The sequence below is a fragment of the Ascaphus truei genome, chromosome 5 (assembly GCF_040206685.1).
Source record: "Ascaphus truei isolate aAscTru1 chromosome 5, aAscTru1.hap1, whole genome shotgun sequence".
Taxonomy (NCBI): domain Eukaryota; kingdom Metazoa; phylum Chordata; class Amphibia; order Anura; family Ascaphidae; genus Ascaphus; species Ascaphus truei.
Window position 1 is genome coordinate 44,337,683 of NC_134487.1, and position 15,855 is coordinate 44,353,537.

Genomic DNA, 15,855 nt, shown 5'->3' on the forward strand with positions numbered 1-15,855 from the left:
TAGGCACTGTATATATATATCTTTTGAATAAAATGGTCTTTTAGTTTAACTCTTTGGCCAAAGTGTTGTAAGCCCTTGAGCCCCTCCAAGGCAGACCACGTCTCATGGGTCCTAACACTAATATAAATTCTTAATAACCTGTACATTGCCAGGAAGAAGGATTTATAATAAATCGTCAAAATTTGTTGCATAGTTCTAAGTCTGATTGAAGCTCTTATTAACCTGAATAATATCAGGAAAAGAAGCCTGTATAAGATTTGTCGCAATCAAACTGCACGCAAGTTGCCATGAGTGTGGAAGGTGGAATGGAGTAAGCTTTAACCATTTAAAAGTAGGAGGGGGTGAGCTTCAAACTAGGGAAGGAGGAGCCACCCTCCAAATCAGCTAGGACAGCTGAACAAGAATTATAAAACATTTAGGACCCCTATAAGTTCATATTGGACCCCCAAAATAACTGGGCTCTGTCTGTGTTTCATGTCCTGTCTTTGGTTTTAAATATATACTGCCATGCTCAGTAGCACTCCTCTTTGACACTTATACGCGTTGTGGTTATTTTGGGGGTTCAATATGAGCTTATAGGTGTCGTGTATGTTTTCCAAATATTGGCAATCAGATTTATCCCTGGATCAACATCCTTCCCATTTGGTATATCCCTGTATACCTTCCCTTTCTAAAAAGATGTCCAACCTTTTTTTGAACAAATCTATTGTATCTGACATCACAATCTCCATGGGTAATGAATTCCACATTTTAACTATTCTTACTGTAAAGCACCCTTTCCTTTGTTGCTGGTGAAATTTCCTTTCTTCCAACTGTAAGGAATGACCCTGTGTCCTTTGTACTGCCATTGGGATGAATAGTTCTTTTGAAAGCTCCTTGTACTGTATCTGAATATATTTGCATATAGTTATCATATCTCCTCTTAGATGTCTCTTTTCTAATGTAATTAAATCTAATTTAGCTAGCCTCTCCTCAAAAGTTAGATTGTCCATCCCCTCTATTAATTTGGTGGCTCTTCTCTGCACTCTCTCTAGTTCCATAATGTATTTTCTAAGGAGTTGTGCCCAAAATTGTACTCCATATTCAAGGTGTGGTCATACTAATACTTTATAGAGGGGCATAATTATGTTTAATTCCCTTCCATCCATTCCCCATTTAACTGAAGATAAGATCTTGTTTGCCTTTGCAGCTACTGTATGACTTTGGGCACTATCGTCAAACCTGCTATCTATAAGCACTCCCAAATTCTTCTCAATCTTCTGTAGGATTCCCCTAATTATCCCCATTTCATTTGTAAGTCACCTGTTTATTCTTTTTTCCCAAATGAATAACCTTACATTTATCTGTATTAAACCTCATCTTCCATTTACCTGCCCTAGTTTCCAGTCTCTCTAAGGCCCCGGACATGTTTGGCGCTTGCTTGCGGAAGCGTGCTGACGCGCGCTCCCGCTCAGCACTGAGCCCCTACAGCCGCAATTAGAGCGGCTTTTAAATTCCCCCGCTTGCCGGCGACACAGGCCAGTCACGTGAGCAGTTCGCCCAATGAGGGCGAACCAGCTCCGTGACGTCACAGGCCCGCCCCCAGCCAGTGACGCACACGCCCCCGGCCGCCCCAGGCCCACCCCTTGACGGCTGCTGGCAGCCCTTGCGGTAAGCAACCACAAGGCCAGGGAAAGCACCCGCTTTCCCTGCGCCTCAGCACGTCAGCAGGGACCATGGACTCGGCCTAAGTCCTTCTGGAGAGAAATTACATCCTGCTCTGATTCTATTACCTTACACAATTTAGTATCATCAGCAAAGATGGAGACTTTGCTCTCTATGCCAACCTCAAGGTCATTAATAAACCAGTTAAAATGCATGGGTCCCAGAATCGATCCTTTATGTACTCCACTCACAACTTTAGCTCAACCTTAAAAAGTTCAATTTATTAGAACTCTCCCTTGTCTATCTTTCAACCAGTTTTCAATCCAGATGCAAATATTTTTAGTGAGTTCAATTTGCTTTATTTTGTACACTAACCTCTTGTGTGAAACCGTATCAAAAGCCTTTGCAAAATCTAAGTAGACCACATTGACTACACTACCCTGGTCTAAATTCCTACTTACCTCCTCAAAGAAACAAATAAGGTTAGTTTGGCATGATCTATCCTTCATAAATCCATGCTGATTATTGCTAATAATTTTGTTTTCCATTAGGTATACCTGAATATTATCCCGTATTAAACCTTCAAGTAGTTTCCCCACTATTGAAGTCAGGCTTACAGGTCTGTAATTCCCCAGTTGGGATCTAGTTCCCTTTTTAAATATGGCACCACATCTGCGCCAATCTTGTGCTACTGAGCCTGTAGAAATAGAGTCCTTTAATATTAAATGTCATGGTTTGGCTATTACTGAACTTACTATAACTCCTTAACAACTCATGGATGTACAGCATACCATCGGGACCAGGTGCCTTATTTACTTTAATTTTATCATTATGTAATATATCCACATTTTTTGTAAGTATTGTGTGGACTCCTATGTCGATAGTATATCAGATCCTTCTTCAGAAATGATACATGTCTGTGAAGACTATTTATATAGTACACATTCAAAAGAAACCTGTGAGGTTTTTGAGGGCCATGTACACATTATATATGTATGTAGAACTCACATATTCCTACAATGTGACATCATGACGTTGTGGCGTCATTTGTTGTCATGTTCTCGTGGCAATGCGTCAACATGTGACATCGTTGTGGCATTTGACGTCTGGTCGCTATGACAACGTGATTCTGCAGGAGGAGATGCCACTCCAAAGAATTGAAGAGACAGGGGTCCCTTTCTCTCCCCCGGAATTCAGTTAAATGTTGTGGGGATGAGCATGGAGCATATTAAATCAAGCCACCCTTGCATTCCCCCTCTCTCTTTTCCCCACTTACACTCCCCCTTTCACTCTGTTCCCCCCATGCACTTCCCCATCTGACTCACTCAAAAACACACATGGTCACACACCCACCCCCCATCAATGATCTTACCTTGTGGTAAGGAGGTCTTCTCAATGCTGTTCTGGTCCGGCGACTCCACAGCTCCCTCTCCTAGTTGGGCGGAAGTTGGACTCAACTTCCGGAGCCAACAGGAGTAGGGAGAGTATTGTAGTGACTGCCGCTGGCTGCTGCATGGGGAGCAATTGGGAGCCGCAGCACCGGCCCATCGGGGGAAGCCTGATCGCCTGATAGGACAATCTGCCCTGCAGCAAATCTACTGTATACAGCTACAAAACATTACATTACTATACAGAATTGTATACCTCATGTACGAAGTATGCAATCACCACACATAAAAAGTAAACATTACATGAAATAAATCTATTTTATTAAAAACTTACTATCTAAATGTATATACTGTATAGTTGTTTTTCTTCAGATGCCTCATTCTGTACAATAATCAACAGCATTACAGTATATATAGAAGATTATGATGAGTATGTCAGACAATGCTTTGGGATTCCTCTGCACTAGAGTAACATCTTTATGAATGTGCTTATTGATTATAAAGAAATAAATGACTATGCTTTTGCGGCATATTTAGTTTGCTACACTGTATTTTTCATGAATTACAACATTAATGTTAAGTGAAAGGCTTTTAGGCAGATTCATGAAAAGATTAAGGTGTGGTATGCAGCAATCACCTTTCTTTTATAATTGTAGCATTTGGAAAATTTCCAGCCGACTCATTCATCTATTCTTTAATTTGCTTGCTATTATTGTATGTATAAAAAAAATCCACTGAAGCAAGCAAAAGGACATTAGCATTGCCAAGATAATTGCAGCTGTCTTGCATTGTAGAAGGCTAATTATCTTATGGATCAAAAGAGATCAACATTATGAATTAATAACGTCTGCATTGATCATCAGTTTGTCTGCAGGAAAAATAAAGGTTGCTTCTTCATTATGGTGCCAGCTTCAGCTGATAAACGGATATTTTTTACATAACATCCTTATGACTGAATTGACTTTGGCTGCATATGGCACTGTAGAACATAAGAAATACGGTTCCTATTATTATTATTATCTTTTATTTGTATGGCACCAACATATTTTGCAGTGTAGTATGTTAAGGCAAACTGAGACATTCTGAACTGATATAAAACACACCGTGATGGCTCCAGGTACATAAGATTACACACTTAGAACAATCTACACATACTGTAAAGTACTACCGTGGGAACCTAGTCAATACTTTCAAAATCAAATGAATAGATCTATAGAACAGTAGGCATGGGAGTCTCTGATCTCATATTTTCAAACAAGATCTTAAAACATCCAAGACATTTCTATCTAGCATGCAATATCACAACCATGGTCATATAAAGAACATTCATGAATGTAATTCAGAGGAGTGTGACAGCAAGAGGTATATGAAAAATGACTTATCAAATATTACATACAGATGGCTATTTGAAAGATACTAGTTGTATATACTCACAGTTTAACAAACTGTTGTAGAAATTACTTGGAGAAGAACAGAAGAACACATTATTAGCAACTTGCATGTCTTTTAAGCAATAGAAGCTGAACTTCCATCTTATCACTTTCAATTAATATAATTTCCATTCACATTTATTCAGAAGAATTCATGCATATTAATTATAAATATGATCTGACTATTTCAACCGTAGTCTATAATGTAACAGGGTGCATTACAACAGAATGCAGCTGCAATGGCAGTGGGTAGAGTATGTATGACAATGTTAATTCCTCTTCTCCTTTACTCTGCACTTACTGTATTTAATTTTTACACCACAAGATTTACAAAAGTTAGTAAATTCTAACAAACTATGGCAATTAGAAACTTATTACATTATCTCTTCTGTGAGCAGTGAGCGCTTGTACCTGTCAGCATGCATCATTTAAGCCACCAACTCTCACTTGGCAACATGAATCTAAAGGATACTATGTAATAAACTGATATCATTGTGGCCAAAATCACATGTGTAAACCTTATGAAATTCTCAGGACGTCACAGGGGTCGGTACGCCAGGGGCCCTTATGATGTCCTGGGAACGTCACAAGGTAGTTGCTCATTTTCTAGGAGTGAAAACTTTCCCTGCGAACTCAATCTCAACAGAAGTGGAGAACCTTCCACTTCCGGTCACATCATCAGGTTCAGGCGCCTCAATGTGATTACAACCCAAGCCAATCACATGGTTTCTACTCTGAAAGTCTTGTGTCACTTGCCAGACTTCAAGCAGTAAAAAGGTTACAAAAAAGTAAATAATCACTATTCATAACTAAAATATTGACATTAACTCTGCACATACTTTAGGACATCTTTATCTAATGTAAGAAACATGATAAGCAACTTTCAATCTCCAGCTCTCTCTCATAACACCCTAGCCCTGCCTCAGACAGCATGCCCTGAGACAATAGTCCTAACGTTCTGCATACCCTCTGCACGGGACCAGATGACCACTGTACAAAGGCCCAGGAAGGACTCACAGACATCTGGATATCATCATCCTCCCAGCTAGAAGGTTTATTGCTATCTGGATATTGAAGGAGAATTCCAGCACAGCTTAATCTCATTCCATCTGCAATCTCTCTCTCTTTTAACATCCTGGCCCTGCCTGAGGAAGCACACCTTTGGCCAAAGTGTGCATGGTGTTTGCTGCCATTTGCTGTTGTTTTTACATTGCACCTGCCAACTCCCTGAACTGGAAAAACAGTATCATGTTAAATAAGGATTTCAACTTAATCTCATCTTTGGACTACTGCTACCATGCTCTCCCTTATTTACCTCCGCTCTCTCATTTGCACTTCTACCTCTACCCTTAACTCCCACACTCTAAACCCTATTTCCCAATTTCCCATTTTCTACTGTCATATCTCTCATTTCAAAATTCAGCAAACTCTCTCTCCTACTCTCTCTCCCTCTCCTTACTATTACTCCTACTCTGTGGTTACATCTATTACTCCTAGTCTGTGGTGACATACAGCACCCCCTAGTACTGGCCCTATACAAATATCAATCCTCTCATGTCCCACACCCTACCACAAAGTCTCCTTTTGATCACACACTGCGAATCACTCCAACCTCATCCCCATCTCATAGTTACACAGTAGAGGTTGAAAAAGGACGAAAGTCCATCAAATTCAGTATGCTAAATTTAGACGAAAGATACTTTATCCTACACAGCATTTGCACTTACCGTATATTGATCCAGAGGAAGGCAAACAAAAAACCCGAGTCAAATATCATCTAATGATACTCATTCGGGGGGAAAATAAATTCCTTCCTGACTCCAAAATTGGCAATCAGATTACTCCCTGGATCAACATTCTTCCCATGTTTACTTATTTGGCATATTCCTGTATACTTTTCCTTTCTAAAGAGATGTCCAACCTTGTTTTGAAGATATCTATTGTATCTGTCATCACAGTCTGCATGGGTTATGATTTCCACATTTTAACTGCCCTTACTGTAAGGAACCCTTTCCTTTATTGCTGGTAAAATATCATTTCCTCCAACCTTAAGATGTGACCCTGTGTCGTTTATACGGTCCTTGGGATGAATAGTTATTTTGAAAGTTCCTTGTATTGTCCTTGAATATATTTGTATATAGTTATCATATCCCTTCTTAGACACCTCTTTTCTATTGTAAACAAATCAAATTTAGCTTGCCTTTCCTCATAAATCAGATTATCCATCCCCTGTATTAATTTGGTGGCTCTTCTCTGGACTTTTTCTAGTTCCATAATGTGTTTTCTATGGAGTGGTGTCCGAAATTGTACTCCATATTCATGGTGTGGTCTTGCAAATGCTTTATAAATGGGCATAAGAATGTTTACTTCCCTTCCATCCATTCCCCGTTTAATGCAAGATAAGATCTTGTTTGCCTCTGCAGCTACTGCATGACTTTGGGCTCTATTGCTAAGCCTGATGTCTACCAGCACTCCTAAATCCTTCTCCATCATGGATTCTTCTAATTTATCCCCATTTCATTTGTAAGTCGCCTGTTTATTCTTGCTTCCCAAATGCATAACATTACATTTATCTGTATTAAACCTCATCTGCCATTTATCTGCCCAAGTTTCCAGTCTATCCAAGTCCTTCTGGAGAGAAATGACATCCTGCTCATTTCTACTACCTTAAACAATTTAGTGTAATCAGCAAAGATGGAGACTTTGCTCTCTGTGCCTACCTCAAGGTCATTAATAAACACGTTAACAAGCAGGGTTTCTAGTACCGATCCTCACAACTTTAGCCCAACCTGAAAAAGTTCCATTTATTACAACTCTCTGTCAGTCCTTCAACCAGTTTTCAATAAAGGTGCAAATATTTTGACATAGTCCAATTTTATTTATTTTGTACACTATCCTCTTGTGTGGAACAATATCAAAAGCCTTTACAAATCTAAGGAGAGACGGTCCAGAAGGTCTAGGGCAGAGCACAGCTGTGTGTGGAAAAACAGGGGCTACAAACCAGCAAGAATAGTAAAAAAACTTTATTCCATGGTGAATGAGGGGAACAAAAACACTCTGACGTGTTTCGGGAAACAATCTAAGTAGACCACATCAACAGCATTACCGTAGTCTAAATTCCTACTTACCTCTTCAAAGAAACTAATAAGGTTAGTTTGGCTTGACCTATCCTTCATAAGTCAATGCTGACTGTTACTAATAATTGTGTTTTCCATTAGGTATTCCTGAATTTTATCCTGTACTAAACCTTCAAGTAGCTTCCCCACTATTGATGTCAGGCTTACAGGTCTGTAATTCCCCAGTTGGGATCTAGGTCCCTTTTTAAATATAGGCACCAAGTCTGCTTTCCGCCAATCTTGTGGTACTGAGACTGTGAAAAGGGAGTCCTTGAATATTAAATGTAATGGTGTGGCTATTACTGAACTTAACTCCTTAAGAACTCTTTGATGTATGCCAATGGGGTCAGGTATCTTATTTACCTTAATTTTATCAAGCCACCTATGAACTTTTTCCTCAGTTAACTAATTGTTCGTTAATATTGAGGTTCTGGATTCCTCTTGCGGCACTACTAATGCAATTGAGTTTTCCCTGGTAAATACAGAGGGGTAAATAATTTGTTTGATACCTCTGCTTTTTCCTTATCTCCAATAATGTGCCTGCCCATCTCACACTGAAAGGCTCCTATATTTTCTTTTCTAATATTTGTTATTAATGTACTTAAATAACTTTTTAGGGTTGCTCTTACTTTCTATTGCAATCCTTTTTTCATTATCCAATTTTGCTAATTTGATTGCCCTTTTCCAACTTTTATTACATTCCTTATAATTCTGATATGCTGCCTCTGTCCCTTCTGGCTTTATAAATGTACAGTAAATGTCTGCCTCTTCTTTTCCATTTCCTGCCCTACCTGTTTATTTAGCAAAATTGGTTTAGACTTATGTCTTTTATATTTATTACCCAAGGGTATACAGTGATAAGTGTGCTTTTCTATTAATGTTTTAAATACTGCCCATTTATCATCCACATTTTTCACTGCAAACATATCGCCCCACCCGATTTCTTGTAGATTAATACTCACTTTATTAAAATCTGCCTTTCTAAAGTTTTAAGTCTTTGTTGAACCTATGTAATATAGTTTTTGATCATTTATTTCAAATGAGACCATGTTATGATCACTGTTACCCAAATGTTCCTGTACTTGAATATTTGTTATGACTTCTACATTGTTTGATATGACCAAATCCAGTATTACCCCTCTCCTGGTTCCTCAATAATGTGGGTCATGTAATTGTCTTTAAGCAGCGCTGAAAACCTGTTTCCTTTGTTATAATGCTAATCTCATTGCCCCAGTCTATGTCTGGATAATTAAAATCACCCATAATGCAAATATCTCCCAGTTTTAATGCCTTATTTATTTGCAAAAGTATTTTGGCTACCTCTATCTCACAGATATGTGGTGGTTTATAGCATATCGCTATAAACATTTTCTTTGTACTTTTACCTCCACTGCTTATTTCTATCCACAAGGTCTCTATATTTTCATAATTCCCTTCATAAACATATTTCCTTATTATACGATTTAGATCCAGTTTAACATATAAACGTACTCCACCACCGCTTCTATGTGCTCGATCCTTCCAAAAAAAGGAATAACCCTCTAAATTAACTGCCTCGTCTTGAGCAGTTTCGCCTCTTTCTTCCTTTTTCCTGTGCCCTATGAAATGCACAATCGGTCTGCAATAAAATTGCAATTATCCACGACTTACTTATTTCCAACTATCTCAACCTCGTAGCTATTACAGGAATCTGGCTCACCCCCTCAGACACCGCATCCCCTGCTGCTCTCCCCTATGTTTGTGTTTCCCATAGCCACACCCCTAGACCATGGATTACACAGGGATGAAGAATAGGCATCCTACTCTCCCCACACTGCACATTTCACACCATATCTCTTTTTCCCTCACTATCCTTCTTACCCTTCGAAGTTCATGATGTCCATCTCTTCTCCCCCATTTCCCTCCATGTTGCTCTCACTATCGCACCCCCCTGAACCCAACCTCTCATTTTGCTGACAACTTTGCCACTTGGCTTCCTCACTGCCTCTCTTTTGACACTTCTGCTGTCATCTTGGGAAACTTTAACATACTTATGGACAATCCTAATGCCAAACAGCCACCTGCTTTCTCTCCTTAACCTCCTCTTTTTGTCTCTCCCACTGGACCATCTCTCCTGCTCACTGCAATGGACACTCCCTTGACCTGGTTTTCTCCCATTTCTGATCAGTCTCTATCTCCTCTAACACCCTTCCCTCTCTCTGATGACCACCTCCTAACTTTTACCCTCACTCTACCCTCTGCACCCTCCACGACACCTACATCCAGGTGCACATACAGTACAGAAACCTACATCCAATTTTCAACATCTGTACAAGTTCTCCTTCATCCAATCTCTACCCTTTTCCTGTCCAGACTTAGCAACCTCTCTTTGCAACAGCACACTTTTATCAGCCCTTGACAAGAAAGCTCCTGCCACCACATGTGGCCCCCAACAACTTAAGCCATGACTATGGCACACAAACTTTACCCGCTACCTCCACGTACTGCTGAAAGTTTCTGGAGAAAAAAACGCTCTAAAGCCAATTTCCTCCACAATAAATTCATACTCTCCTCCTAGAACACTGTCCTTTCCTTTACCAAGACCCTGATATTCTAGACAAAACAAAACAGAAAACAGCGCGCAACGCTCATCGTGAAATGTGTATAAACAATTTATATATTAAAAATGATTCAAGGTTCTGCGTACATCAGATATATGAATAACGGGCATTGATTATGACAATGACAGCTGTTACCACTCAGACACCGGAACACACGGGAAAGCAGGGACGGACGGCCTGATCAACTCCAGGGTTCTGCAGTCAGATCGCTTGCAGTGCTCTCATCTATCACGTACTGCAAAACCAACTCTTTTTCAAAAAAGCAAGGAAAACAGAATGTTTTCTTTATTTAACCCTCACCCAATAGGGTTTCTCCTTGGTGGCATGCTTTATCATTGGGTCCCTCCCATCCGCTGCGGAACGGGGCGTGCTGCGACCTACGAGCTATGTGGGAGCACTTATTAGTATGACTGTACTCACACACAATATATATATACTGTAGTGCCAGATTTCACTTGCCACAGCACTAGATTGCACCCACAGCAGCAGATTACACCCAAAACACTTGCCACACAGCACCAGTTATAACCTCACAGCACTTGCCTTAGCATTGGATGGCATCCACATCATTCACCAGATATAATCCCACATCTTCCGCTCCCCCGTTTTTCTGAGTGCTTGCTTGCTTTCCCTCGTTTTTCACTGTCTGCTTCTCCTTGTTTTTTCAACAACACACAAGACACAGCGCAGGGTTTTTTCTATCATGGGCTCCCTCTCTCTCCCCATCTTTCTTTTTCCATCCATAGTAGCTCCTTTGTCTTTCTTTTGCTGTATCTATTTTACTTTTACTCTCTCTCGCTGCTCTCTCACTCTCACCCTGCCCCTGTCTTGCATTTTCCATAATATTTCTCCATTCTCTCAGAATCTCTCACACTCTATTCAGCTCAGCTTTATAAATAGCCACCATGATGTATGTGGTGGCACTGGCACCCAGCGAAACGTTGTGTTGTCTTTGTACCCTAATTTTCAAATTGTTGCCAATTCCAAATGCTACCTCCTGCCCCCTGAGGCAGCAAAACTACTGTGGTCTGTGGATTATTGGATTCAGATTTCAGAACTACGGGTAATTGCAGTCTACTCTGCAGAGTGCCGGGGCCGCCGGGGCCTAGTGCGCAGAAAGAGTGCTGCTGCCTGCGTCTTCACTCTTCAGCAGACTCTCTGAACTGTGAGCCTGTGCAAATTGACGATGAGTTAGAGGAGGAGGGAGCATGATGGGCGGGAGCCGCGTGATGAATGTGGAGGTGATTGGTCTGACTCAGGGACTGGGTCATCAAGGGATGACGGCGACTCACTCATTGGTAGCGCTCAGCTACCAATGATGAGTGGACTTGTTGGCACCAGCGCCGCCGCAGCGCAATGGCGGGCCCGGCCGCGGCACAGATTGGTCCCAACTTGGGAGAGAGGCGGCTCTCATTGGTAGCTAGTGCTACCAATGAGAGCCGCCTCACTCCCGAGTGCTACCAATGACAGTGCGCTGCGCTTTCTCCTGCGTAGCAGTGTAGGCTAGCCTACCACTAGCTGCCTCCCGCGGCGCCAGGGGCACCCACCCACCTCCGTCCCGGTCCTCACGGAGTCTGTTTTTGGCGTTTATAGCGCCGTTAACGTACTGTACGGCGCCATAAACGCCAAAAACAGTCCGGGACTGTGAGTAATCCAGGGGAGGCTTGCCCCCCTCCTTGCCCCCCCCCTTGCCCCCTCCTGCGGACGCCCATGACTCTCGGTCCTGATTGGAATGCACTTACATGGGGTGGCGGCCTCCTTGCTGCTGCCCTCATTCTCCATTCGAATCCCAGCGTCAAATGACACTGCAGATGTTACCAACGTTAGGTCACACAACATCCCGTAGCAACATCATGACGTTGCGTTACCATGGCAACATGGCGCTGTGCGCCGTCTCGTTGGTGACGTCCGCAGCGTAATTTGACACTGGGATTCGAATGGAGAAGGAAGGCAGCAGCAGCAAAGAGACGGCCATCACATATAAGTGCCATGGGGCACAAGTAAACAGTGGGCGATCTTGATAAAAATGGTGCAATTTGCTTCAAGCAGTGACCTATGTATGAATGTTCCTAATCTTGCTTCTTACATTTGGAGCAAATCATTTAGGAGCAGAGGATTACACCAACTGCAACCGTTATAGGCACAACCTTTGCTGCATCTCATAATATTGCGCTGACTCTTCCCTCTCTTAATTCCCCCTATAACCGCTCCCCAAAATGCTAATGGCGCTAGTAGAGGAAACTGGGATACAAAAAAGGGAGCAAAGCATCTTAATACATTGACGCAGAGTAAATAATTAAACAATGTTCGCCTTTTTTGGAACAGTGCTCCAGTTTGCTACACTTGATATATATATATATATATATTCCCCCATGTCTTCTGAAATGCTATTATTCAAACACTTACTTTGCTCACATGGTTACCTGTAGTAAATCTGGAATTGTATCGAATGGAAGTCTTTTAATGTATGTTTTCTGCTTGCAACCATTTAGTAACTTTTCAACTTATTCTCCTTCTCAGTAGCAGTTGTTATATGTAATATCTTATTATAGCGAGGTCACTTTAATGAATAACAATACAGCTGCCCTATTACCTTACATACTGCTTAGCTTAACCGTCTAATAAAAAAAATCATCACTTGAAATAATGAATGTTCCAAAATCCATAAACCTCAATTATTCTTCAATTACTCTACTGGTAATTGGATTTCAGCAGACTGTAATGTTGCACAAAGATCTTTAACACTATGAAAAGCAAAGAAATGTGTTGCCTAGTCACAGCAATGTATTATGAAGCAATTCTACACTGAAGCAGTTGAGAATGGAAATGCAAGCTTAAATAAATTAAGTGCAACAATAGACAACCTAATATTTTTTGCTGGTAACACCAGCACTGAAGGTGTTACACTTCCACTGAAAAAGAGAGGTGCAGTAATTGGTGATGAAAGTGTGTGTACATGTTGTGTATATTTTTTATGTTGGTTTCAAGAACAAAGAAATATGAACTGAGCTCAAACAGGAGATTTAGGGGCATATTTTCAAAGCAGTATACCATAAGACACCTGTGCTGGAAGACACCTGGCAGCCCATTCACTTGTATGGACCATAAGGTGTTTTCAAGCGCCGGAATGTGTCTTTTGAAAAAGCACTGCTTTGTAAATATGAATCCTGATGTCAATTTACCTGAGCCACCTCTATCTTCAGAGAAACAGACTTTCATATGTGCCTGCCCACAATGTATAATTTAGGGAATTCATTAACTTGGTTCAATGATACTAATAAATTGTGCTTCATCTCTTCTGACTGTAGTTTGTTCCTTTCCGGGATTACATCGACAGGAGTGGAAATCACATACTAAGCATGGCGCGGCTTGCCAAGGATGTCTTAGCTGAGATCCCAGACCAGTTTCTCTTATACATGAGATCCAGAGGATTCAAGCCATTTCCTGCGCCACCTCCGTATACACCTACAAGTCACCTTTTACAGACTCAGATCTGACTGCCCTAGAGTACAGTACTTCCAACTTGTCCCAGAAGCTTACATACTGCCAAGTCAGCTTCCCAAGTCAAGGTGCACTAAGAAAGGACTCTTAACAAGACTGCTCTTCTGTGTGGAATATTAAAGGTTTTTTTGGATCTAAAGGATACTGTTTACAGACCAAAACTGTAAATATGGATTTATGAGAAACTAGAAAGATTTTGAAAACTCAGCAGGATAAAAAAAAACTATTTCCTCTTTGAGTCTTATTTTTGTGAAAGTTCATTTTTATTGGGGAAAGCACAAATCACACTTTTAATCCAAACTACGTGTATTGTTCTCCCTGATTGAGATATACTTCTATGGGAATGCAATTCCTTTGTGTCAATGTTTACATGTTACTAATTTTTAAACTTCAATACTTTTGTAACTATTCTTAAAAAAAAGAGTTTTAAATGATATAAAATCCAATGTCTTCTAACTAGCAATATAGCCACAAAAAGAGCAATATCCCTTTAAAAGATCTCGTAGACAAACTGAAAGAGAAGGTAATGTCAAGTGCATGCACACCACTTTTTCAAGGAAGAAAAAAAATGCTTCGTTCAAGCACTTATCAATTAGTCCTCATATGACAGATGCAAAATATCTATAAAAAAAGCTTGCACAGGGAAACATTGAAAGGTGTGAATTTGTTTTAAAGAAATTATTTTCCCTGAATACTTTATTCTTCCTCCAAGCGCAATTAGGTTCTACTCAACATTCAAAATTAGCAAATAAAAATGCTGATATCTATTTAGGAGAAGACTATTGAAGTCAGTTATCTACATGCCCATTGGCTGTTATTTTGTTGTTTTTTTTACTGTGACAAAAATAGTCAAATATCATAATTTCTGTATGGTTAGAATATGGTGCATGGAGTCTAGATATGTCTGTCAAAGGGATAATAGCTCAACATATTGGGGTTTATTGTTAGCACCTAATCACAGTAATGCCGTAGGGAGTGAGCAGATGGAAATACATGATTAGATACTAAAGTGCTAAAGAGCCTGTTTTGCATTGCTCTGCATGTGTGATACAGGATTCTGCAGCTCTAAGGAGATTCAAAGACAAGTTTGGAAAATGCACGTCCATGTAACTCTGTACACAAAAACTATGTTTACTAAAGTACCCAAATACAGTAAGTATATATGCTTGTTCATATATAATAGTACAATGTTTTTGCATGTACAGTTTTTACAACATTACACACAGTTGTGTGCTACTTTGTGTCAAATACAATACATTAATCTAGAACTAATGGCCTTAAACACACACCCAGTTCCTCAAAACGATTGTGAATTGCCTTCAAATGATGGAAACTATTCTATCTTTTGTGTCAACCTTGTACCTGCTTTGTAATGTAATTTTTATTTGCATAATATATGCATAAATATTTTGTCTATTTCTATGATGTACTGTTAAGACTAAATTTACTGTAGCCAACCCTTTTTTCCAGTAAGCATGGTAAGAGGTATTTTGCTGAATTCAAATATATAATATCTGCAATTTCAGATGACACATAATTATGTAATGCAAAATCTAACATTTTTATTATATTAAAAAATATTTACAAAAATACTATTCGCATAAATTACTTTTTGCAGCCGTATTAAATGGCAAAGGATTACAAAATCAGAGTTGTAAAAGAGGTACAGCCTTGAAATCCTTAGAAGTGTTGGAGGGATGGCTGCAACAGGGTGCTGGCTTGTTTATTCCCCTCCATCATTGAACAGGATACAGTATCATTACCACCAACAGATACAGGGAAAATAATGAAAACAATTTTTTTTTTTCAAATTTGCAATAAAGCATTTTAAAGCACAATAACTTCTTCTTTCTTTGATATGCAAAAAGTAATGTTGGAAGCAACTCATTCTTTTGATGATGTTACTGTAGCCCCGGTGTCCTCCGGCTCCCTGAGACCCCCTCTGTAGCAAGCCGAGCGGTTGCAGGTCCCGCCGGAGCCAGCCCGGCTAGCGGGGGCCGCCATGACGGCTGCGCGAGCGTACGTGGAATCGCACATGCGCAGGAATAGCCAGGAAGTTGCGGCGGCCATTAGTGACTCGCGCATGAGCAGGGCAAGTGCGCACGTGGCCCCAATGCAGAGACAGCCTTCCCGGGACTACAAGTCCCATGAGGCTTAGGGAGGGAGACACCAGGTG

General features: G+C 40.4%; 1 protein-coding gene across 2 annotated transcripts in view; it reads left to right on the forward strand.

Moving 5' to 3' along the window:
- Window positions 1-15,506, forward strand: part of CPNE8 (copine 8) — a 458,893-nt gene extending 443,387 nt beyond the window's left edge. For both annotated transcript variants that reach the window (XM_075599768.1, XM_075599767.1), the window contains exon 20: window positions 13,487-15,506. In XM_075599768.1, coding sequence (XP_075455883.1) covers window positions 13,487-13,675 — 189 coding nt within the window. In that variant the 3' untranslated portion in view covers window positions 13,676-15,506. The remainder of the gene's footprint in view (window positions 1-13,486) is intronic.
- The last annotated feature ends 349 nt before the right edge of the window (window positions 15,507-15,855 follow it).